Raw genomic sequence first — 24351 nt, 5'->3', positions numbered from 1 at the left:
GTAGATTGCCTCACAAATACTTAACTCTGGGCTCTTAGTCACCTTCAGATAAGATCTGCAAATGTCTAAAAGAAAAATAACTCCCAAATGGTGCAACAGTTATTCCAGTCAAGTGCTGAGAGAGGTTTGCATATTAAACTTGAAAAAAGATAGCCATGTTGAGTAGTAGGAGGAGATCTCATGGAGGAAGGAGACTTGTATGTGGCCTTTGGGATGAGTGGGAATTAAACATTTTCTCATTCTCATTAAGGATGATGATTACTTGTGTACTGGGTGTACTCATATGTGATGGTCTGCAGACATTTAATTACCCATTAGTTGCCAAGTTTCTGTTCTTTTTAAATTGCATGGATACTGATAAGACTTGTTTTTGCTAATACCGTATGCTTTCAGTTTTATGATCTTTGACAGCTGTAGCAAACTTGAACTTGGTGACAAAAATTCACTAAATCGGCACCCAGTGTCAACCAGTCTTAAAATGCCTCTAAAGTCACAATTAAGCTTTTTTTTTTTAAACAAAGGGAAACTAATGCTAGCATAAAGGTCTCTTTATTTGTAGTGTATAATTTATAGTATATAAAGTATATAATTTCATATAGTAAATGATATCTTAAATGATAATTAGTGGAGAGGATTTGTGAAAAGTAAGAACCAATTTTTGGTGCTATTTCTTTTTGTTGTTAGGTAATTTAGAAGCCCTATGGTACCTGATTTTGTGAGTGGTTATTTTTATGAAGAGATGTAGTAATGGACTTGATGAGAAAATTGAGAGTATACTGTCCTTGAATTGAGTTGACCTGTCTCTGAAAGAGCCAAGAAATAAAAATAAAACCAAAAGAATTGTGTGTGTATTTGTGTGTGTGTGTGTGTGTGTGGTGTCTGTATTTTAATGATGGTGAAGTATAGATGACAGCTAGTCTTTTTTTTTTTTTTTCTTGAGACAGAGTCTTGCTCTGTTGCCTAGGCTGGAGTGCAGTGGCATAATCTCAGCTCACTGCAACTTGTGCCTCTGGGTTCAAGTGATTCTTCTGCCTCAGCCTCCCTAGTAGTTGAGATTACAGGTGCACACCACCACGCCTGGCTAATTTTTGTATATTTTGTAGAGAAAGGGTTTTGCAAGGCTGGTCTTAAACTCCTGACCTCAGGTGATCTGCCTGCCTCGGCCTCCCAAAGTGCTGGGATTACAGGCTTGAGCCACCCTGCCCAGCCAATGACAGCTAGTTTTGATTCATCAAGGCAGGGTTCCCCAATTCCTGGGCCATGGCCTGTTAGGAACGGGGCTGCACAGCAGGAGGTAGGCTGCAGGCGAGGGGGCAAAGCTTCATCTGTGTTCACAGCCACTCCCCATCGCTTGCATTACCGCCTGAGCTCCACCTCCTGTCACATTAGCGGCAGCATCAGATTCTCCTGGGAGTGCGAACCCTATTGTGAACTGTGCACGTGAGGTATCTAGGTTGCGAGCTACTAATGAGAATCTAATGCCTAATGATCTGTCACTGTCTCCCATCACTTCCAGATGGGACTGTCTACTTACAGGAAAACAAACTGAGGGCTCCCACTGATTCTACGTTATGATGAGTTATATAATTATTTGATTATATATTACAATGTAATAATAACATAAATAAAGTGTACAGTAAACATAATATGCTTGAATCCTCCCCCCTCCTCCCGGTCCGCAGAAAAGTTGTCTCCCATGAAACCAGTCCCTGGTGCCAAAAAGGTTGGGGACCACTGGATTAGGGCATAGACTAGTGCAGGGGTCAGCAAGCTACAGTCCACGGCCAAATCTGGCCCACTGCCTGTTTTTTGTAAATCATTTTACTGGGGTGCATTTGCACTTGTTCATTTCCATATCGTCTGTGGCGTCTTTGATTCTACAACAGCAGACTTGAATAAATGCAGCACAGACCGCACATCCTGTAAAGCCTAAGATATTTTATATTGGCCTTTTTCAGAAATGGCTTGCCAGCCCTTGGACTAGATTCACGTGTGAAGACGTCTTAAAAGAAGCAGACCTGGGGAAGATTTAAAGATGAAACAGGAACAGGGAAATTGTTCAGTGTGTAAGGGATGCATTATTATAAGCTATTGTTTAATGGGTTTTCTTTCATAAAATTGCAGGTACATAGAAATTACCTTTTTTTTTTTTTGCAGTTTTCTTTCATAAAAATGCAAGTGCATAGAAATTACCATTTTTTCCCGGCTGTTTTAGAAGCTATTAGCTTGGATTTCTGAACAATATCAGTGAGTAAGAGGATAGGTCAGATGTCACCAGCTACCCTGATTCTCTGTATCCCCAAGGATTTGTAGATCATAGGGTTTTTTCATATTAAACAAGCACAGGCCTGTAACATCTTTGTTTTGACAAAACAAAAGATGACTAAAATGACATAGTTCTTAACTATTGTTCTCTTCTTTCAAAGTAGTTATAGTATTTAAGAATGTATCTATCATCACTCTTCTTTCCCCACCAAAAAACCCTTTAAAACATTCAGGTATAATTTATTTCTTGCTCGCTGAGATCTGGGTGGCTATTTACAATTTGTGGGCACTCATCCTCCAAGGAGGGATTCAGGGATCCAGGCTTGTTCCATCTTGTGGTTCCGTCATCTTTAACACGTTTCCACACTTGGCTTGCTTTGTTCATCTGTGTGGTCACATAAGAACATGAAGGATTATGTGTGAGTTCTATGGTCCAGGCCCAGAGGTGGTACATATGATGTCCACTCACATTCTGCTGTTTGGAACACACAGCATTACCTGCAAAACACACAGAAACATAATATCTGTGTGCTAGAAAGAAGAGGAGATGAGTTAGATAACCAGCCAGCCGCAGTTACTAGTCTTTCCCTTTGCCTCGGGCTCCAGGCTGGGTAGGGTACTTTTAATCCTGTTGTCTTAGTGCCTCCAGCGAGTATCTCCCTCACTGCACTGTCGTCCTGGCTCTGGTGGGCAGCTCATTCCCAAGAGAAAAAAAGAGGTTGGGCCATTCTGAGTTTGTGCAGCTAATTCTCACTAAATTTACGAAAATCCACTAAGTCACTTCACTTCTCCTGGATGGAGTGAGTCAAAAGCCAGGAGTGTTATACAAATTAAACTCCCTCCACATGGAAGGAATAAGCCTAAGTGGTATGGAAACAACATTCTCTGCATTTCCAGTTATTTTCTAGATGCAAAATATGAGCTGTCTTGAGAGGAGCATTCAAAAGCATAAATTAAGAGTCCAAATGTAGAGAAAGTCTGTATCTACTTTAAGAAATGGTACCGGCCAGGCGTGGTGGCTCACGCCTGTAATCCCAGCACTTTGGAAGGCCGAGGTGGGTAGATCACAAGGACAGGAGTTCAAGACCAGCCTGGCCAAGATGGTGAAACCTTGCCTCTACTAAAAACACAAAAAATTAGCTGGGCGTGGTGGTGGGCACCTGTAATCCCAGCTACTCAGGAGGCTTAGGCAGAGAATTGTTTGAACACGGGAGGGGGAGGTTGCAGTGAGCCGAGATTGCGCCATTGCACTCCTGCCTGGGCTACAGAGCAAGACTTCGTCTCAAAAAAAAAAAAAAGGTACCATTGGATGTGAAAGCAGTCATCCCTGACAGCCACTGTTGTTTTTGATCTGGTCAGCTGGACAGGTGTTTCTCAAAGCTCTTTGCCACATCTTTGCTAATCCAAGGTGGCCCATGGACCAAAATGATTGGTATCACCAGGGAGAAGGATAGAAATGCAGAATATCAGGCCCCATCCTTGCCTTCTGAATCAGTCAGTTGACCAACCAAAGGCCCAGTTGATTTGTGGGCACGTTAAAGTCAGAGAAATACTGTTTCAGAATAAAAGGATGTAATTTCAAATTTATACTTGTTTTCTAAATTATTTAAGATATAACTTGTATTACTTCATAGCCTTCCATTTTGAAATGCATTAAATCAACTCTGGTTTCCTGCTGTTGATTTAAGCAACTTCATAGGAAATCGTTATGCTTTTAGGAAATTGACCACCAAGTACTCCTCTACTCGGTTCCTAGGTGGTAGACATGCTCCGTTAAACCTAGTGCTTGAGGTGGCTATTAAGTTTGAAGAAAGGTAGGCTGCAAGAGCAAATTTAAAAACGTAAGCTTGCATTATGAAAAATATTAGTAAGTTCAGGCTTAGAGTACAACTGTTAGCTACCTTGAATGGTTTTAACAGGAGGTAGAGGCTTATGAATATATTTTTTATAATACATGCTGCTGATGACATTTTGTTCAGCTGCTTAATTTTTGTTTTTGTTTTGTTTTGTTTTTGAGGCAAAGTCTTGCTCTGTCACCTGCACTGGAGTGCAGTGGTGTGATCTCGGCTCACTGCGACCTCCGCCTCCCGAGTTCCAGTGATTCTCCTGCCTCAGCCTCCTGAGTACGTGGGATTACAGGCACCTGCCACCGTACCTGGCAATTTTTGTATTTTTACTAGAGACGGAGTTTCTCCATGTTGGCTAGGCTGGTCTCAAACTCCTGGCCTCAAGTGATCCGCCCACCTCGGCTTCCCAAAGTGTTGGTATTATAGGCCTGAGCCACTGCACCAGGCCTCAACTGCTTCGTTTTTAGTAAGATAAAATGATAGCTTAGATGTTGTGCCAATGTCATCTTTTTTGATTCAAGGGAGGTTGAAGATCAGGTAACATTTTGGGTTTTAAAGCTTACAGAGCTAAACTACTGTTGTGATTTGTGAGTTCTTACAAACTTTTAAGAAGACTGATAATGGCTTTATGATTTGGAAGCTATAAATTATAACTGTATTTGTATTCACATCTTAAAGGACTGGCGTGCCATATATTAACATAAATAAGGAGTAAAATTACATTCTGTGTGGTTATAAAGTAATGAAGCCAGTTCTTATGTTTTACTTTTGGAAACATTCTTGATTTTATAGTTATAATATGGTGTTACAAGGTTAACTATATTAGGTCCAAATTATTAAGCTAGACACTGTGGGTAATAGGGAGATATAGAAGACATCTACTCTTATATAAGCCTCTAGTGAGTTTCTAGTTCAGTTGGTGAAATAAGGCACACAGCTATTGTATAATTTGCTATTGACAACTGATTTGGCCACGTCATGCAGTTTATTTCTCAGAGGTTTCTCATTTGTAAAATGAAGTTTGAATTGGATCTTTAAAATTTCTTCTAGCATTAATATGGTAATGATAATGAATTCTATTATATGATAATAATTGTAATTAATATAATGATTCAGTTCTTTAGGTGTGTCTCTTCACATAAAGAAATAATGGAATTTTTTATCTTTGGGGAATAAGCAATCACTTTTCTTAAGCTAAGATTTAGAAAGTTTTTTTTCCAAAGGCATTGGAATTATACCTCAAAGCTTGTACTAGTTGTTCTTTGACCATTTCTTTCAGCACATATTTACTAATTTTTAATCCTTATAAATCCTTAGGGAAATACATATTTTGGTAACCGTTTAAGAGGAGCTGCTCTGTTAGATTCCCAGCTCTTAATAAGTGGGGAATTTGTTCTCTCTGGTCCAAAGTGTTCTCTGAAAAAGATCTCCTTGTTTTCCCAAATGATTCTCTTAGAAAGGAAACTTGATCATTCTGCTTTGTTCTGGAGTGTTATGCAAGTGTTATACTTTTGTTCTGGTGTTATACCTTGTTCTGGTGTTACACCTTTGTTCTGGTAGGTAGTGCTACCAAAAGAGAACTTGAGAAATTATCCCTTTGGGTGAGGATGGTTTGTTTCAAGTTTTTTTTTTTTTTTTTCCCTCCAGCACACTCTCTCTCTTTTTATTTTTTAACTTTCTGCATCTTGTTTAATCAAAATATTTCTAAGATGGCAACTTTGAAGGCTTTACAAATAGCAACTACAGCAATATGAAGACTTTGCTTACGAGTCAGGTGAGATGAAGGCAAAGAATATATATGTCGAGCAAGTGTTGCAAGCTTAGGACCCATTCTTAAAGTCGGGGAGAAATAAAATAGGCAGTAAAACAAAATGGCCAACTTTTAACTCTTTTGACAAACTTCTGAGCGAAGGCTGGTCACCCCTTTTTCTTTCCTTGGCTTTGTCCTCATGGTGGTGGTGGTGGTGACTTAAAGCCATTGTTTTCTTTTCATGAATGGTGAGGTTGATCTTCCTTCTTGCTGGAACTGATCAGCTTAACTGCAGAACCTTGTTGATATCCAAATCTCTGTACCACTATTTTTTTACTCTTGTCTACAAAGTAGAAGAGATGTCAGTAAATTTATTTTATATAAAAACAGTCCTTAAGTATTTATAAACACATGTTTGTGGGTTTTTTAGGCTCTTTGCCTACAAATTTGAAATTTGTTTTATTTTGTTATGTTTTCTTTTGATAGTGATAGGGTCCCTGTCACCCAGGCTGAAGTGTGGTGGTACGATCATAGCTCACTGCAGCTGTGAACTACTGGGCCCAGGTGATCCTTTCTCCCTAGCCTTCTGAGCAGCTGGGACTACAGGCATGCACCACCACACCCTGCTAATAATAATAAAATAAAAAATCGTTGAGGTAGGGTCCTGCTATGTTGCCCAGGCTAGTCTTGAACTCCTGTGCTCAAATGATACTCCTGCCTCAGCCTCCCAAAGTGCTGAGATTACAGGCATGAGCCACCACACCCAACCTCTTTTTCTGTATTAAAAAAAATCATAAACCCAAGTGTACTAAAAAGTTATGTGAAAGTTGAATGGTTGATGGCTTCTTTATTTTTCTGTTACTCTTGTAAACTACTAGCTTGTAAATCTAAAACATTTAACCTTAACTTTAGTGGCGTTTCACACCCCTTAAAAATGTTTTTATAGTATAATGACATGGGAAAATGCTTCGGAGACAATTCTGACCACAGTATATGAGTCTTAAAAGCAAAACTCAGTATATAATATATATATTTTATATTATGTATTTTTATATATAAATATATAAAAAGAAAGATAACTTATATATATACACACACGTATATATATACACACATATATATACATCTATATACACATATATACATATATACACACATATATATACATATATATACACACACATACATATATAGTAACATGCACATTATAAAGAATCCTGCCCCCTTTTTAAATATAGCAAGTTGGCATATGATCAGATGTCAAAGATTGTGAAGATTTCAGTTTAGTATTATTTATAAATGAGAAAAGCTGGACCCCTTTTCTACAAAGTTTTTTTAAAAAATTAGCTGGGCATGCTGGCACATACCTGTGGTCACAGCTACCCGGGAGGCTGAGGTGGGAAGATCGCTTGAGCCTAGGAGGTTGAGGCTGCAGTAAGCTGTAATCACATCACTGCACTGCAGCTTGGGTGACAAAGTGAGACCTTGTCCCAAAAAAAAGAAAAATAAAAAAAGACAACTGGTAGAAACAAACATAGGACTAGTGATAAAATTATTTATCCTCTTATATACTTATTTTAAAAATAACTTTGGGGCCGGGCATGGTGGCTCATGCCTGTAATCCCAGCATTTTGGGAGGCCGAGGCGGGTGGATCACGAGGTCGGGAGATCAAGACCATGCTGGCTAACACAGTGAAACCCCGTCTCTACTAAAAATACAAAAAATGAGCCGGGCATGGTGGCGGGCGCCTGTAATCCCAGCTACTCGGGAGGCTGAGGTAGGGGAATCGCTTGAACCTGGGAGGCGGACGTTGCAGTGAGCCGAGATCGCGCCACTGCACTCCAGCCTGGGCGACAGTGCCAGACTCCGTCTCAAAATAAATAAATAAAAAATAACTTTGACATATGAGCCCTTTATTCAATTTATATGAGGTTTAAAAATCATCTTTTATGTACTTCAGAAGAGGAAACTTGGGTAATAAAAATGCCATTAATTGAAGCTAACAATTATTTACAAAGACAGTTCCCACGATCTATGCTAAGTGCGTGTTTGCAGTGCACTTTGCATATATTTGCTTATGCCACAGTCTGTTAACTGAGTATTAGCTGTTAGGGAAGCAGAAAGCTGTAGCATATTTAGTGCTTTTGGAAATTATATCCCATGCATGTAAGCCTAAAAATGAATAAATATATTTCTTGATTTAAACATTTAGCTTGGATGTATTTTATACTGGAGGATTGAAAATGTTAATTTATGTTTCATGAAAGCTTTTATTAAGGCTCTTGCCAATAAACTATTCAGTGATTTCACTAAGGAGTTATGTGGTAAAAAGGGTTCACAAATTTACACTTTCCATCAGTATATAAATCACGCAGCCTTCATTTTTGGATTCAAAATCGCTTTTTGGATGTGTGTGTGTGCACATGCTGTTGAAATCAACATTGCAGCCTTTCTTTATTCCATTAAACGCTGGTATCAGGATGCTTGGCCAGAAAGACACAGAGCACTGTTAGCGAAGAAAACTGATCGTTTCAGTTTTAACATAGTTCCTATTCTGGTTTTATTCAGGCCACTGAAGTTTGAATGCAGAGAAAACGCTGCAAGATAGAAAAATGAGACCTACTCTTCATTCAGCAACTTGAATTAACACACAGAATGGCATTTTTTCCCTCCCTCATGGATATTTTTTTTTCTTTACAACAGTACTGTGACATCGGATTGACATTGAATACTAGGATTAGAAAATTAGTTCAAGTGTGTGTGTATCTGTTTGCAGTAGTAAAAAGAGTTAACAGATTTACACTTTCCATCAGAATATAAATCACGCAGCCCTCATTTTAGGATTCACAATGACCTGTTTGCAGTCCTAGCTTGAACATTTGGACCTTTATTAGGCACTGCAGTTTGACCAAAAGCATAATAAAATTTAAGTTATTTCCCAAAAGTGGCTGGGCGTGGTGGCTCATGCCTGTAATCCCAGTGCTTTGGGAGGCCGAGGTGGGCAGATTACCTGAGGTCAGGAGTTCGAGACCAGCCTGGCCAGTGTGGTGAAACCCTGTCTCTACTAAAAATACAAAAATCAGCCACGCATGAAGGTGTACACCTGTAGTCCCTGCTACTCAGGAGGCTGAGGCAGGAAAATTGCCTGAAACCGGGAGGTGGAGGTTGCAGTGAGCCGAGACTGCATCACTGCACTCCAGCCTGGGTGGCAGAGCAAGACTCCATCTCAAAAAAGCAATAATAATTTATTTGGAAAAAGTTTTAGATTTAAATGCTTTCGTGGGTGTTTTAAAGGTTTCATTTTTAAATGTACAATTCAGTAGTTTTCAGTATATAACATTGTGCAGCCATCATCAGTACATAGTTTTAGAACATACTCACAAAAGAAACGACATCCCAATTAGCAGCCACTTTAGGTTTTCTTATTCTGGACATTTCATGTAAATAGTGTCATGCAGTATGTAGACTTCTATGACTGGCTTCTTTCATTTGATATAATATTTCAACTGTAATATTATATCCGTGTTGTACCATATGTCAATATTGCATTCCTTTCTATTGCTGAGGAATATTTTGTCAAATGCATAAGAGCACATTTTGCTTTCTGCTCTTCAGTTGATAGACATGTGGGTTTCTACTTTATGACTATTATGAATAGTGCTTCTATTAAGAATCATGTACATTTGTGTGCAAGTTCCCATGTTGACATATGTTTTCATTTTCTTCAGTAGATTCTTAGGAGTAGAATTGCTGGGGCATGTGGTACTTAAGTCTTCTTCGGCCACCATAACAAATTATCATACACTGGATGGCTTACACAACAAAAACTTATTTTCTCACAGTTTTGGAGGCTGGAAAGTTCAAGATTAAGGTTCTTTTCAGGGTTTGGTTTTTGGTGAGAGCTCTCCTACTCTTCTCAGTGTACCCTAATTTGGTAGAGAGAGGGGATGAACCAAGAGTGGGAGAGCATTCCGGTGTCACTTTCCCTTCTTCTAAGGGCACCAGCTCTGTTGGATCAGCACTCCACCCTTATGACTGCATTTAACCTTAATCACCTCCTTAAAGGCTCTGTCTCCAACATAGTTACATAAGAGGGGGGGGGTTGGGCTTGACATATGAATTGGAGAGGGGGTGGGGAACAGTTTAGTGCATAACATAAGGTAACTCACATTTCAAGGGACTTCCAACAGGGTACCACTTGAGCCTTTAAGAATCGACAATTTTTTCTCCCTTCGATTTGGAAATAGCATATGTTTAAGATAGGAATTAAAACAAAGGAGAAACGTGAGTTCTTGATTGATCTTAAGCTGATTTGCTGGGCTTTCATGGCCTGTCTAATAATCACTCTGCATGGAAATAATAGGGGGGCCCTTCTGAGAATGAAAGGGACGTGTTTACTAATCATCCTGGGACAACAGACATACTTTGGGACTATCATAAGCAAATTTGGGTGAATTGTCACTCTGTCAGCCAACAAGAAGAAAAAACTATTGCCAGATTTAGCTCCTTCTCTCTTTGACAAGTCCCTGGGAGTGGGGGAGAGGCATATCAGTTATAAAGTCAGGGACAGGGTTAACGAGCAATGACCCCATCTTCCATTTTGCCCATTTGCTATTCCCTCAAATAAAAAAAGTGTCTTGAAAAGCGGTGATAGATTGCCTAATTATATCTCAATTACCCACATCAATAGTTGTGGGGTCTAAATGTGAACATAAAGTGATTGAAACTAATCACTTAGTGATTGAAACCAAGGGGTGGCCTGTTAATTTTTCTTATAGTTACTTGAGTTAAACATTTTATTTCTTCCAGGGAACAACAAATCATTTAATCTTCAGAGCATCTTAGACTGAAAAACTTTCAACTGTGCTGAAAAACCTAGAAGACAGACCATTTTGCCCACCCTCTCATTTAAAAGGAATTGAAGAAGAAATAAAATGGCAGAGGTTTAAGGTTACTATTCAGGATGACTGATGATAATTCAGATGATAGAATAGAAGATGAATTGCAAACCTTCTTTACCAGTGATAAAGATGGAAATACACATGCATACAACCCGAAATCACCACCTACACAAAACTCTTCAGCCAGCAGTGTGAACTGGAATTCTGCCAACCCAGATGACATGGTGGTTGATTATGAAACTGACCCTGCTGTGGTTACTGGTGAAAATATTTCTTTAAGCCTTCAGGGTGTTGAAGTATTTGGTCGTGAAAAGTCTTCTAGTGATTTCATTAGTAAGCAGGTGTTAGATATGCATAAAGATTCCATTTGTCAGTGTCCTGCACTTGTAGGTACTGAGAAGCCCAAATATCTGCAATACAGTTGTCATTCCCTAGAAGCAGTTGAGGGCCAGAATGTTGAGCCATCTTTGCCTTTTGTGTGGAAGCCTAATGACAATTTGAACTGTACAGGCTACTCTGATGCCTTGGAGCTAAACCAAACATTTGACATGACAGTGGATAAAGTTAACTGCACCTTTATATCACATCATGCCATCGGAAAGAGTCAGTCCTTCCATACTGCTGGAAGCCTGCCACCAACTGGTAGGAGAAGTGGAAGTACATCTTCTTTATCCTATTCCACTTGGACATCTTCCCATTCTGATAAGATGCATGCAAGAGAAACGACTTATGATAGAGAAAGCTTTGAAAACCCTCAAGTCACACCATCAGAAGCCCAAGACACGACTTACACAGCATTTTCTGATGTGGTGATGCAAAGTGAGGTTTTTGTTTCAGATATTGGAAATCAGTGTGCATGTTCTTCAGGAAAGGTCACCAGTGAGTACACAGATGGATCACAACAAAGACTAGTTGGAGAAAAAGAGACACAAGCACTAACACCAGTTTCTGATGGCATGGAAGTCCCCAATGATTCTGCATTACAAGAGTTCTTTTGTTTATCCCATGATGAATCCAATAGCGAACCACATTCACAGAGCTCATACAGGCACAAGGAAATGGGCCAAAATCTGAGAGAGACAGTGTCCTATTGTCTTATTGATGATGAATGCCCTTCAATAGTGCCAGCTTTTGATAAAAGCGAAGCTCAAGTGCTGAACCCAGAGCATAAAGTCACTGAGACTGAAGACACACAAATGGTCTCCAAAGGAAAGGATTTGGGAACCCAAAATCATACCTCAGAATTGATTCTAAGTAGCCCGCCAGGACAGAAGGTGGGCTCGTCATTTGGACTGACTTGGGATGCAAATGATATGGTCATTAGCACAGACAAAACGATGTGCATGTCAACACCAGTCCTAGAACCCACAAAAGTAACCTTTTCTGTTTCACCGATTGAAGCAATGGAGAAATGTAAGAAAGTGGAGAAGGGTAATCGAGGGCTTAAAAACATACCAAACTCGAAGGAGGCACCTGTGAACCTGTGTAAACCTAGTTTAGGAAAATCAACAATCAAAACGAATACCCCAATAGGCTGCAAAGTTAGAAAAACTGAAATTATAAGTTACCCAAGACCAAACTTCAAGAATGTCAAAGCGAAAGTTATGTCTAGACCAGTGTTGCAGCCCAAAGATGCTGCTTTATCAAAGGTCACGCCCAGACCTCAGCTGACCAGTGCCTCATCACCCTCATCAGTGATTTCAAGACAACAAACAGTCTTGAGCAGAACACCAAGATCTGACTTGAATGCAGACAAAAAAGCAGAAATTCTAATTAACAAGACGCATAAGCAGCAGTTTAATAAACTCATTACTAGCCAGGCTGTGCATGTTACAACTCATTCTAAAAATGCTTCACACAGGGTTCCAAGAACAACATCTGCCGTGAAATCGAATCAGGAAGATGTTGACAAAGCCAGTTCTTCTAACTCAGCATGCGAGACCGGGTCCGTTTCTGTGTTGTTTCAGAAGATCAAAGGCATACTCCCTGTTAAAATGGAAAGTGCAGAATGTTTGGAAATGACCTATGTTCCCAACATTGATAGGATTAGCCCTGAAAAGAAGGGTGAAAAAGAAAATGGGACATCTATGGAAAAACAAGAGCTGAGACAAGAGATTATGAATGAGACTTTTGAATATGGTTCTCTGTTTTTGGTAAGTAATATATATATATTTTTTGCATGCTTCAGAGAACTGTGGAGAAAACTGAGATGTGTTAGCATTTAGTTATCTATTAGTCAATAATATTGCAGAACCAGGTGGGCAGATTTACATTTAGTTGTGAATTCATTGTCTTGTCAGTACTAGGGTGTTAATAGGTTTCAATACAACAAAACTGCATATGGAAACAAAAATCCTCAATTTCAGTATTTTGTATCAAGTATCACCGTTCCTTTTAACAGTGTGCTGAAAAAATGAAATTACTTTAATATTTTAGTATAATTAGTAGTTTAAGTGCCTGATACAATCAGGTTATATTTCATTTTTCTGAAAAAGTTGGGTTGTCAACTTTAAAATGTATTGGACAGCATTTAAGAAAGGGCTTGGGAGTGCTGGTAAACATGTCAACATAAAAATAACTCCTGGACTCTTGTGGAGGAGGCAGCTCTGGGAAGTAGAGCCCTCTTGTATGAGCAAGAGTGTTCTTGATTTTTCCTCTGACCAGCTAATAATGATTTTTGGCAAGTAATTTTTCGAGACCCAAAGATGAAAGGATTGGACCTAGTGGATGTGTGAAGCCTCTTGCAGCCTTAATATATTAATTCCTGGTATATAAAATAAAATATCTTTTACTTATGTATAGTGAAAAACCAGTATGTTTTCCATAGCACCTGTCTAAAATATTTGGGGGGGACCTAGAGAGTGCTGTTTAAAGAATAAAGAATTCACATGCAGTGTAAAGGTGATTTTCCTTTAAACATGCATGTATTTTTGAGAATAGTGTGTAGAAATTGGTTTTCTGGGTTTTAAAAACATTTGACAGGCCACTGTTGGTCGTTGGGCATGTGTCCTCAGCCCTATTTTTGGCAGTGGGGACTTAGGTGTATTTTCAGCCCCAGACAGGCTGTCCTTGGGTGCCTGTCCTCTGGGCCAGGAAGGGAGCTAAGTGCCAGCGGAGAAAGGCAGGTGTGACACAGACAGCCTGTCCCTTGGAGGGCTCGTGGCAAGAGGAATGAAGCACATAGAATAGCAAGTGCAGAAGGGCTGACTTAGGTGTGTCTTCAGGGTGCATGGGGGCCACACAGGAGGGAATTGTCAGGTCCGTTTAGAAGACAAGGTTAGGAAAGACTGAAGATATTCTTGATTCTCTGAAACATCAGTTTAGACATGTTTGGGCTTTAACAACCAGTCTTCTCTATTTGGAAGAAGGGTACACCACAGTGATTTCTAAACTAATGAGTTCATCCATTGTTTCAAAACTCAGATTTAGTTTTTAAGTTATCTTGAAGTCAAACTTAGAAAACTGATATCATTTATAATTTTAATTTTTTTGCAAAATTAAATTACAACATACTCTTAATTCTAATCAACATTCTTAGTTTGGCATTTATAGATATACATAGAAACACGATGTTTATTCTCTTGATTTATGGGAGACTTTTTTTGGTGTGTCAGTCCCCAGCTACCAAAAACTCTATCATAAAGTTTTTTTTTTTAAATGACATTTGTCTTGAATTTAAATTGGTTGTGTAATTTTGAAACTAAAAGTTTTCCTGATTTGTGCATTGAGTCTTAGGGTTATGTTGCCCCCGTGCAGCTTGAAAGCCTGTTTTTCAGGCTCCCGATGTGGTAATGAAGTAAGGATAGAATCATCAGGTTGAAATGGATCCTAGTACGTCTTGGAGAAACAGCACTTTTCGCCTTAGGAATCTGGCAGTTAGGATTCATAATTAGATATGAAATACCTTGTAAGTCCCGAAAGATTGTCCCATATTCGCATATGCTTATCAACTGGCATAAGGGACTCTTTTTTCTTTTTTGCTTTCTTTTTTTTTTTTTTTTAAGGCAGAGTCTTGTTCTTGCTCTTTCGCCAGGCTGGAGTCCAGTGGCAAGATCTCCGCTCACTGCAACCTCCGCCTCCCAGGTTCAAGCAGTTCTCCTGCCTCAGCCTCCCAGGTAGCTGGGACTACAGGCGCGCACCACCACATCCAGCTAATTTTTGTATTTTTAGTAGAGACGAGGTTTCACCGTGTTGTCCAGGATGGTCTTGATCTCTTGACCTCATGATCCACCCGCCTCGGCCTCCCAAAGTGCTGGGAATACAGGCGTGAGCCACTGCCCCCGGCCTACTCTTTTTTCACGATCATGTCTGAAACACAGTGCTCTCTAATTTTGCTAGTTTACCTCTTGCACATTTCCATGTCTCTGGGAAGGAGGACTGGAAAGTGTCTGGGCAGACCCTCATAGGCCACTGGCTTTGCACTTACTGTAGAGAGCTGAATGAATTTGCTGCGTGTTTTCCTGAAACGTGAATGTCTGTTGGTCACTTCAGCAGCACTCAAAGGTTCTTACTGCCCTGGATTGATGAAGAGACCATCCTGGAGGGATGTTAATTTTCTTTTGCTTTGAGATGGAGTCTCCTCTCTCACCCAGGATGGAGTGCAGTGGCGCGATCTCGGCTCACTGCAACCTCTGCCTCCCAGGTTCACGCATTTCTCCCAAGTAGCTGGGACTACAGGTGCACATGCCTGGCTAATTTTTTGTTTTTTTATTAGAGATGGGGTTTCACCATGTTGGCCAGGCTGGTCTCGAACTCCTGACCTCAAGTGATCCGCCCACATTGACCTCCCAAAGTGCTGGGATTACAGGCGTGAGCCATCGCGCCCGGTCGGATGTTCATTTTTTCTGTTGCTTTGTTGGCCTTGGCCTGCCTTAGGCCTTGAGTTTACTGAATCCCTAGGCTGCCTGCAGCTTCACAGCTCATTGGTGGTCAGGGCGTATCTGAATCTTTAGAAAAGTTCTTATTTGGAAGAAGGAACTTGATTTTTATTTGAAACAGGGGGCTAGATGTAGCTCCTCACAACAGAGGTTATGTATTCATGATAGTGTGTGAGATAAAGGGAGTGGAGACTTAACCTAAAAGGAAAGGAATTGATATTTATTCAGTGCTTGCTCTGGGTCAGGCACTTTGTTCAGGTGCCTTAGTTATATTATGCCATTTAATGGGCCCTGTAACGCTGAGGTGCTTTACATACATTGTTATTTACTGTTCCCGATAATAACAAGGCAATTGTTGTCGACATTTTAATACTTCAGCGAGGTCACTTAAAACTCACACAGCTGGTAAATAGTAAAATTGGGATTCACACTCAGAGCCCTCACTTGAATCCTGGCCTTTTCTGCTCCATCCACCATACGGTTTCAAAATTTTTGGAATGTTGGCTCTGAAAGGCAAAATAAGTGATTTGCTGAAGATTCACTTTTGTAAATTGATGAGAAGTTTGCCTTACTTTTTAAAAGAAGGTTTTCTCTGGGAGGTTAACTTTTGGGTTACTTTTTAAAAGAAGATTTTTCTCTGGGAGATGAATTTAGCCAGCTTTAATTTAACCTAGCCAGAGACAGAAGATCTTTGTTAGTTTGTGTACAGTCACTTGCTTTTCTTGGCCAATTCTGTATTGTTCTCCAGTGCCAAAACATGACCTCCAGCTGTTCTCATGGGTGATTGGCCTGCTAAGTTATTGTTGAATTCACCTAATGTATGAATTCGACTGCCATCGGCATTGGGCTTTATGTATATCTATCGGAAATTAACACTTGTGATTTATTAAAGAAAGAAGAGTGATGACAGGGAACATGCTGCTTTACAAGCGCGGATTTTGGAGTAGTTTCAAATTGTAGCTCCACCATTTACTGGGCAAAGTGACCTCAGGCAGGTTACTAAGTCTCTATTGGGCTCAGTTATTCTTTGTGTCAAAAAAAAGGGTCAAACTCTGTAATATATTTGAAGAGATTTATTCTGAGCCAAACATGAGTGACCAGTGGCCCATGACACAGCCCTTAGGAGATCCTGAGAAGATGGGCCTAAGGTGATCGAGGTACAGCTTGCTTTTACACATTTTAGGGAGACATAAGACGTCAATCAGTGCATGTAAGGTATACATTGGTTCTGTCTAGAAAGGAGAGACAACTGGAAGTGGAGGCAGCTTCCAGGTCACAGGCAGATTTAAAGATTTTCTTTCTTTTTCTTTCTTGTTTTTTTTTTTTTTGAGGCAGATTCTCTGTTGCCCAGGCTGGGGGTGCAGTGGTGTGATCTCTTGGCTCACTGCAGCCTCTGCCTCCCGGGTTCAAGTGATTCTCTTGCCTCAGCCTTTTGAGTAGCTGGGATTATAGGTGAGGACCACCACACCCAGCTAATTTTTTTGTATTTTTAGTAGAGACTGGCTTTCGTCATGTTGGCCAGGCCGGTCTCGAACTCCTGGCCTCATGTGATCTGCCTACCTTGGCCTCTCAAAGTGCTGGGATTACAGGTTTGAGCCACCGCCCCCAGCCTAAAGATTTTCTAGTTGGCAGTTGGTTCAAAGAGTTAAAGACCTGGAATCAACAAAAAGGAATGTCTGGGTTAAGATAAGGAGCTGTGGAAACCAAGGTTTTATCATGCAGATGAAACCTTCAGGTAGCTGGCTTCAGGGGGAGTTGATTGTAAACGTTTCTTATCAGACTTAAAAGAGTCTGTTCTATCAGTCTTAAGGTCTTTGTTGATGTTAATGCTGGTCAGCTGTGCCTGCATTCCACCCCCTTCGGAGAGTATAATTATGTCTGACTCCCCCTTCCTTTCATATCCTGAACTAGTTTTTCAGGTTAACCTTGGAATGTCCTTGGCCGAGAGAATTGGTCCCTTCAGATGGTTGGGGGGCTTAAAATTTTATTTTTGCTTTACATTAATGTAAAGGGAGAATTGCAAATTGTAGTTTGGTGTTGGAATTCACACTGTGAGTAAGGCTCAGACTCCCATTTCCTCTATGTAGAATAGAAACATTTATTGGGTACCTACTATGTATTACACATATGGTGATGAATGTTAGGATGTAGGGAAAAAAGAGACCCTGTCTAAGTGCATAGTGCAGTGGGTAATCCTGCTGCAGGAGTTTTTCTCAACCCATTTGTAAAACTTGCAATGGGGGTGCCCCATTTATTCAGCCCGCCATGCTCAACCTCTTGCGGGCAGGAGTGCGTGGGCAAGTGAGTACAGGATCCAGCCAGCCACTTTGAGCGCCGGCAGGAGCATGCTGTGTGCAGGCCCCGCAGTGGTGCGCAGGTGGTGGTGTCTGTGACCCTAAAGCCCCAGAGGGCATGCTACAGTGCTCTCTTGGCTCCACCATCCATGGACAGTGGTGTGTCATCAGCTCAGTGGGCCCTTTGCCTCATTGTGTGGGGCAGCTGCCCTCCAGTAGCGAGGGCAAAGGGTCAGCGTGATAAACTTTTTTGGGTACTCAAACTTGGTGGGTCCCAAGCTCTTGTCCACTGTCCAAGAAGAATTGGGTCACATGGACACCTGAAGGATGGTGGAGGCAGATAATTTTATTTAGCAATGAAAGTGGCTTTCAGCAGAGAGGGTAGCTGAAGACGGGACAGGACGGGCAGATAATCTTCCCTGAAGTCTGGCCATCTCCATTTGGCTCTTCTCCAAAGCTAAGCCATCTCTCCTCCAAAGTCCAGCTGTCTGTCTGCCATCCAAGTACTAACCAGGCCTGACCCTGCTTAGCTTCAAAGATCAGGTGAGATTGGGTGTGTTCAGGGTGATATGACAGTAGACTCAGCTGTCCTCTGAAGTCTCCAGTTGATATGATTTGGCTGTGTCCCTGCCCAAATCTCGTATTGAGTTCCCACATGTTGTGGGAAGGACCCAGTGGGAGGAAATTGAATCATGGGGGGCAGGTCTTTCCGATGCTGTTCTCATAATAGTGATCAAGTCTCACAAGATCTGATGGTTATTATAAGGGAGAGTTTTCTTGCATGAGCTCTCTTTGCCTGCTGCCATCCATGTAAGACATGTCTTGCTCCTCCTTGCCCTCTGCCATGATTGTGAGGCTTCCCCAGCCACGTGGAACTCTTAAGTCCAATTAAACCTCTTTCTTTTGTAAGTTGCCCAGTCTCATGTACGTCTTTATCAGCAGCGTGAAAATGGACTAATACATCAGTCAAGCCGCTTGTCTCCCCTACCAAGTGAGTCTGGGGTCTTTACAGGAATGGGATGTCGGGGGCGAGGCAGGCCATAGATAGTTTTGGAAAAGGCAACTTTCAATTGGTAAAAAGACATTATTCAGAAAGAACTAATTAGGAGAGAGTGGGCAAACAGGGATAGAAGTTCTCACTTTAGGCTGTGGGTTTTAGGGTTTTTGCCTTGAAGGTGGGGTTTTGCTGGGGACCTGCCCCTGTCTGCCTAGAATTTCTCTGCCTCCTGCCTCTATCAATATAGTAAACCAGCAAGGGTATGTTGATTGCTAAGTTGGGAGTGTGAGTAGACTGCTGTGCTGCAGGAGGGGGAACAAGATGTGGTGGTGGGCAGAGTTGTCAAGGAAGGCTTATAGGGGACATCACATGTTGTCACTAGCTGGAATTTGAAGGGCAAGTATTCTGGGTAGAGTACAAAGCTGAATAAATATGAGAAGATTTTATAATTTAGGGGACTCTAGGTAGTAGGTGTGGTGGGAGCTGGGAGTATGGAACCCTGAGCAGTAGGGAATAAAGTGGAGAGGATGGCAGGGGCTTCCATATGCAAAAGGATTGCTGGGCCTTGTGAAGAAGAGATGTTATGTGGAAGACAGACAGAAGGTGTCTAACCCTATTTGAGTTTGAGAGAGATTGCCCTAGCAGGCAGATAAAAGATGAATTGAAAGCTGGAGAGACCAGAAAGATCCTGAGGACATGGTTTCAGTAATCTTGCTGAGAAATGACAGCAGATGGAAAAGAGAAACAGCTTTCATTGTTGAAGTTGGGTGCCTGGGTATGTTGTGGTGAATATGGGAAGAGATAAGTTTTGAGATAGATAGGAAAGTAAGTTTAATTTTAGAAAATGCTTCATGTTCTTGTTCTTTAAAATGGGGTACAATAAACCTACCAACTTCACAGGATTATTATGAGGGTTAAGTGAATTGATACATATACTTAGAATAGTATTCTATAAGGGCTATATGTTAGTAAGTTAAGTAGAGTCATATGGTTTGGCTGTGTCCCCACCCAAATCTCATCTTGAATTGTAGCTCCCCTAATTCCCACATATTGTGGGAGGGACCTGGTGGGAGATAATTGCATCATGGGGGCGGTTTCCCCCATACTGTTCTTGTGGTAGTGAGTAAGTCTCATGAGATCTGATGGTTTTATAAGGGGAAACCGCTTTCACTTGGCTTTTATTCTCTCATGTCTGCTGCCATGTAAGATGAAACTTTCACCTTCTGCCATGATTGTGAAGCCTCCCTAGCCACGTGGAACTATGAGCCCATTAAACTGCTTTTTCTTTATAAATTACGCAGTCTCCGGTGTGACTTTATCAGCGTTGTGAAAATGGACTAATACGTAGAGGTGCTTGAAGGATGCTGAGTTGGGATGTATAGAAAGAAGTTAGGTATATGGGAGACTCAGGAGAGAGTACTGGTCGAACATGTGGATTTGGATGTACCAGTGTACACGTGGCAATTGAAACAGCAGCCAAGATCATGTAGGAAGAGTACATGGTGAGGAAAGAGAACAGGGCCAAGGCTAGGTCTTCGTGAAGACTAGCTGTATTAGTCTGTTCTCACACTGCTGTATAAAGAACTACCTGAGACTGGGTAATTTATAAAGAAAAGAGGTTTAACTGACTCACAGTTCCACAGGCTGTACAGGAAGCAAGGCTGCAGAAGCCTCAGGAAACTTACAGTCCAGGCTCAAAGGCAAAGGAGAAGTAGACATGTCTTGTATGACTGGAGGAGGAAGAATAGAGTGAGGGGGAAGGTGACACACCCTTTTAAACAACCAGATCTTGTAAGAACTCACTATCATAAGAACAGCAAGGGGGAAGTCTGCTTCTATGATCCAGTTACCTCCCACCAGGTCCCTCCTCCAGCACTGGGGATTACAATTCGATGTGAGATTCGGATGGGGACACAGATCCAAATTATATCACTAGCTTCCAAAGGTACAGAAGAATAGGACCCAGAAAAGGAATAACCGGACAGGTAGAAGGAAAACCAGGAAAGATCTTTGTCAGGAAACCAGAGAATGGAGTTATTAACGTTGGATGTGTAGAGAGAGCCCCCAGGGGAAGGATTGAAAACCAGCTTGAATTTAACTTGTGACACTGGTGATCTTGAGTACACTCTCACTAATGGGTACAAAGCAGAATATGGTGAATTAAAGAGTAAGCTGTGAAGAGTTTTAATTGTTTCATAGTAAAAATGAAAATTGAATACAGTCAGCCCTCTGTATCTATGGGCTCCACATCTGTGGATTGAGCCAAACTTGGACTGAAAATATTCAGAAAAAAAATCTGCAATGTTTCAAAAAGCAAAACTTGAACTTACTACATGCTGAATACTATGTTGAATCCACCTGAAACAAGTAATAGGTAGACGTTGTAAGTAACGAATGTGGAGATGATTTACAGTATATGGGAGGATGTGCATAGGTTATATGCAAACTCTACACCATTTCATATAAGAGATTTGAGTGTCCATGGATTTTGATACCTGCCAGGGTCCTGGAACTAATCATTTTTGATACCGAGGGACAACTGTACACGTTCACTTAGAAATGTTCCTTTCACGTAGCTAATACCACAAGGAAGTGGTATGGGGAAGGTATGATCTGGATTAAAATTTTGTTAATGAAAAAAGCCAAACTCTAAAACATTTGAAGAGACTTATTCTGACCCAAATATGAGGACCATGGCTGATGACACATCCTCAAGAGGTCCTGAGAACATGTGCCTAGGTGTTTGGGTTACAGCTTGATTTCATCCATTTTAGGGAGACAAAGGACATCAGTCAATACATTTGAGATACACGTTAGTTTGGTCTGGGAAGATGAGACATCTTGAAGTAGGGACTTACAGATCATAGGTGGATTCAAGGATTTACAGATCATAGGTGGATTCAAGGATTTACTGATTGGCAGTTCGTTGAAAGAATTAAGTTATTGGCTCACGCCTGTAATCCCAGCCCTTTGGGAGGCCAAGGCGGCAGATCACGAAGTGTGGAGTTTGAGACCAGCCTGACCAACATGGTCAAACCTCATCTCTACTAAAAATACAAAAAATACAAAAAAAAAAAAATAGAAAACATGGTGAAACCCCATCTCTACTAAAAATAAAATGCCAGAAAAAAAAATACAAAACTTAGCTACAAAAATATAAAAATTGGCCATCTCTACTAAAAGTAAAAAGATTGATGGTGGCGTGCACCCGTAATCCCAGCTACTGAGGAGGCTGAGGCAGGAGAATCACTTGAACCCGGGAGGCAGAGGTTGCATTGAGCTGGGATCATGCCACTACACTCCAGTCTGGGTGATAGAGAGAGACTCCCTGTCAAAAAACAAAAGAAGTTATTATCTAACGACCTGGAATCAATAGAAAGGAGTGTCTCGGTTAAGATAAGATAAGGGGCTGTGGAGACCAAGGTTCTTATTATGTAGATGAAATCTCATACGTGGCTGCCTTTAGAGGCAATAGATGGCAAATATTACCAATTTAGACTTTTAAAAGGTGCTAGACTCTCAGCTAATTTCTTTGGGACCAAAGATCTGGGAAGGGAAGAAGATTCTCTACAGAATGTAAATTTGCCCCTACAAGAGACAGCTTTGCAGGGCCATTTCAAAATGTGTTAAAGAAAAATATTTTGGGGTAAAATACTTCAATTTCCTTCAGGGCTTGCTGTCTGTCATGTGATGCTATACTAGAGTCAGGTTGGAATTTAGTGTCTTTTTGCTATAAAGAGTCTGTTTTGTCTGACTTAAGGTTTCTGTTTTAATGTTAATGCTGGTCAGTTGTGCCTGAATTCTAAAGGGAGGAGAGTATAATGAGGCATGTCTGACCTCTTTGCTATCATGGCCTGAACTTGTTTTTTAGGTTTCTTTGGAATTCTCTTGGCGTAGAGGAGGGGCCCATTCAGTCAGTTGGGGGGCTTGGAATTTTATTTTTGGTTTACAGTCTTAACTGTTATTTTCACAGGGCTCTGCTTCAAAAACAACCACCACCTCAGGTAGGAATATATCCAAGCCTGACTCCTGCGGTTTGAGGCAAATAGCTGCTCCAAAAGCCAAAGTGGGGCCCCCTGTTTCCTGTTTGAGGCGGAACAGTGACAATAGAAATCCCAGTGCTGATCGAGCGGTATCTCCTCAGAGGATCAGGCGTGTGTCCAGTTCTGGTAAGAATAAAATAGTTCAATAGTTTATGAGTTATTTGAATGTAAAATTGGACAGTCATGATTATAGGTCTAATACCTTCTGTCACTAAAGCAGTTAGCCTTTTGTGGGTCAGCATCCTGAGCACAGGAGGTAGAAAAAGAAGATGACAACATATATCCCTCATCTTTGAGCAAGGCAAAGGCTAGTTGAGGAGAGAGGTATAGGTGTATAAACCATCTTAGAAGCTATTCAGAAGGATGTGTACATAAATATACAATTGGGTGGCTGATGTAAATTTGAATCATTTCATTAAGTTTTTTCAAATGGTTAAGTGCTTAACAATGCTGAAGTGTTGTACGGTAGGTCCCTAGTGTGCCCTCAATACATGTGAAGAGATTAATTTTTTTTTTAATTTTACTGAAAGGTGTATGATTTAGGAGGGATATGAGGGTGACTAAAAAGTTAAATTTTTCTAATGTGAACTTTTATTTATGTTGGCTTGTATCTTACAATTTGCAATTTTAAAGTCATGTTAGGCCAATGAAATGTGAGCGCCTCAAGAATAGCTATTAAGCATCATACTAAATTTGGCGGATGTACAGATTTGTGTTACAAAGAAATGGAAAAGTCAGCCCTGTGTCACGGGGATGAAAAGCCTGCTAGCCATTCCAGTTGACTGAGAACATCTTGCAAAGAACACACCTTACTTCTGCCGGTACAACCTTGGGCAAATTAAAGTCATGTCAAATCAATTTAGAAGTAAGTTCCCTTATACAAATAGTTATGTGTCCACACATGTGAGAATGTTTTATGGAAACTAATGAAAGTGAGCAAGTCCCAGAAGATCTCTGTACCTCTCTACAATTTAGTATTTGTAGGTTTCATTTTTCAACCCTACCATGAAGCCTCAAGTGTGAAAGCCTGTAATGCTCAGAAATGTTTTACGGGCTGTTTATTTAGATTCAGGCCTAGTGTCAAGGTCAAGGAGACATGACCACAGAGGCGTGAGTGGAGGAAGAGGGGTTTGCAGCACATGGCTCCATCCCCATAGGATCTGTGTGGAAATAGGAATTCATTAGCTTGGAGTGTTCATCATTTGGGAGAAAAACAGAAGCCAAAAGCCACTGGGAGAAATGGTGATTTTTATTTGGGATATTGCCACACCTGGGGAGTCAAGGCATGAGTGAGATGAAAGCTCTAGTCCTGGCTGGGTGTGGTGGTTTATGCCTGAAATCCCAGTACTTTAGGAAGCCAAAGTGGGCCAGAAGTT

The 24351-nt window shown here is 40.9% G+C and overlaps 1 protein-coding gene and 1 long non-coding RNA gene across 9 annotated transcripts in view; one reads left to right on the top strand and one right to left on the bottom strand.

The window, feature by feature from the left end:
- The window catches only part of MTUS1 (microtubule associated scaffold protein 1), a 161371-nt gene that overhangs the window by 37823 nt on the left and 99197 nt on the right, over nt 1-24351 (top strand). For 7 of the 8 annotated variants that reach the window (XM_055348840.2, XM_055348836.2, XM_055348833.2 and 4 more), the window contains exons 2-3: nt 10673-12917; nt 22906-23101. In XM_055348840.2, the coding sequence (XP_055204815.2) occupies nt 10827-12917; nt 22906-23101 (2287 nt within the window). In that variant the 5' untranslated portion in view covers nt 10673-10826. Of the gene's footprint in view, nt 1-4282; nt 4389-10672; nt 12918-22905; nt 23102-24351 lie in introns of those variants that run through there. The other variant, XM_063709081.1, reaches the window with a different exon arrangement.
- The window catches only part of LOC129524183 (uncharacterized), a 71743-nt gene continuing 49912 nt past the window's right edge, over nt 2521-24351 (bottom strand). Inside the window, exons 2-3 of the long non-coding RNA XR_008667898.2 lie at nt 5880-6205; nt 2521-2763 (exon numbers count right to left, since the gene is read on the bottom strand). This is a non-coding gene — a long non-coding RNA (uncharacterized lncRNA). The remainder of the gene's footprint in view (nt 2764-5879; nt 6206-24351) is intronic.

This window comes from Gorilla gorilla, chromosome 7 (assembly GCF_029281585.2).
Source record: "Gorilla gorilla gorilla isolate KB3781 chromosome 7, NHGRI_mGorGor1-v2.1_pri, whole genome shotgun sequence".
NCBI lineage: Eukaryota > Metazoa > Chordata > Mammalia > Primates > Hominidae > Gorilla > Gorilla gorilla.
The sequence above is the reverse complement of the archived record's forward strand: the minus strand, read 5'-3'. Positions and strand labels throughout refer to the sequence as shown.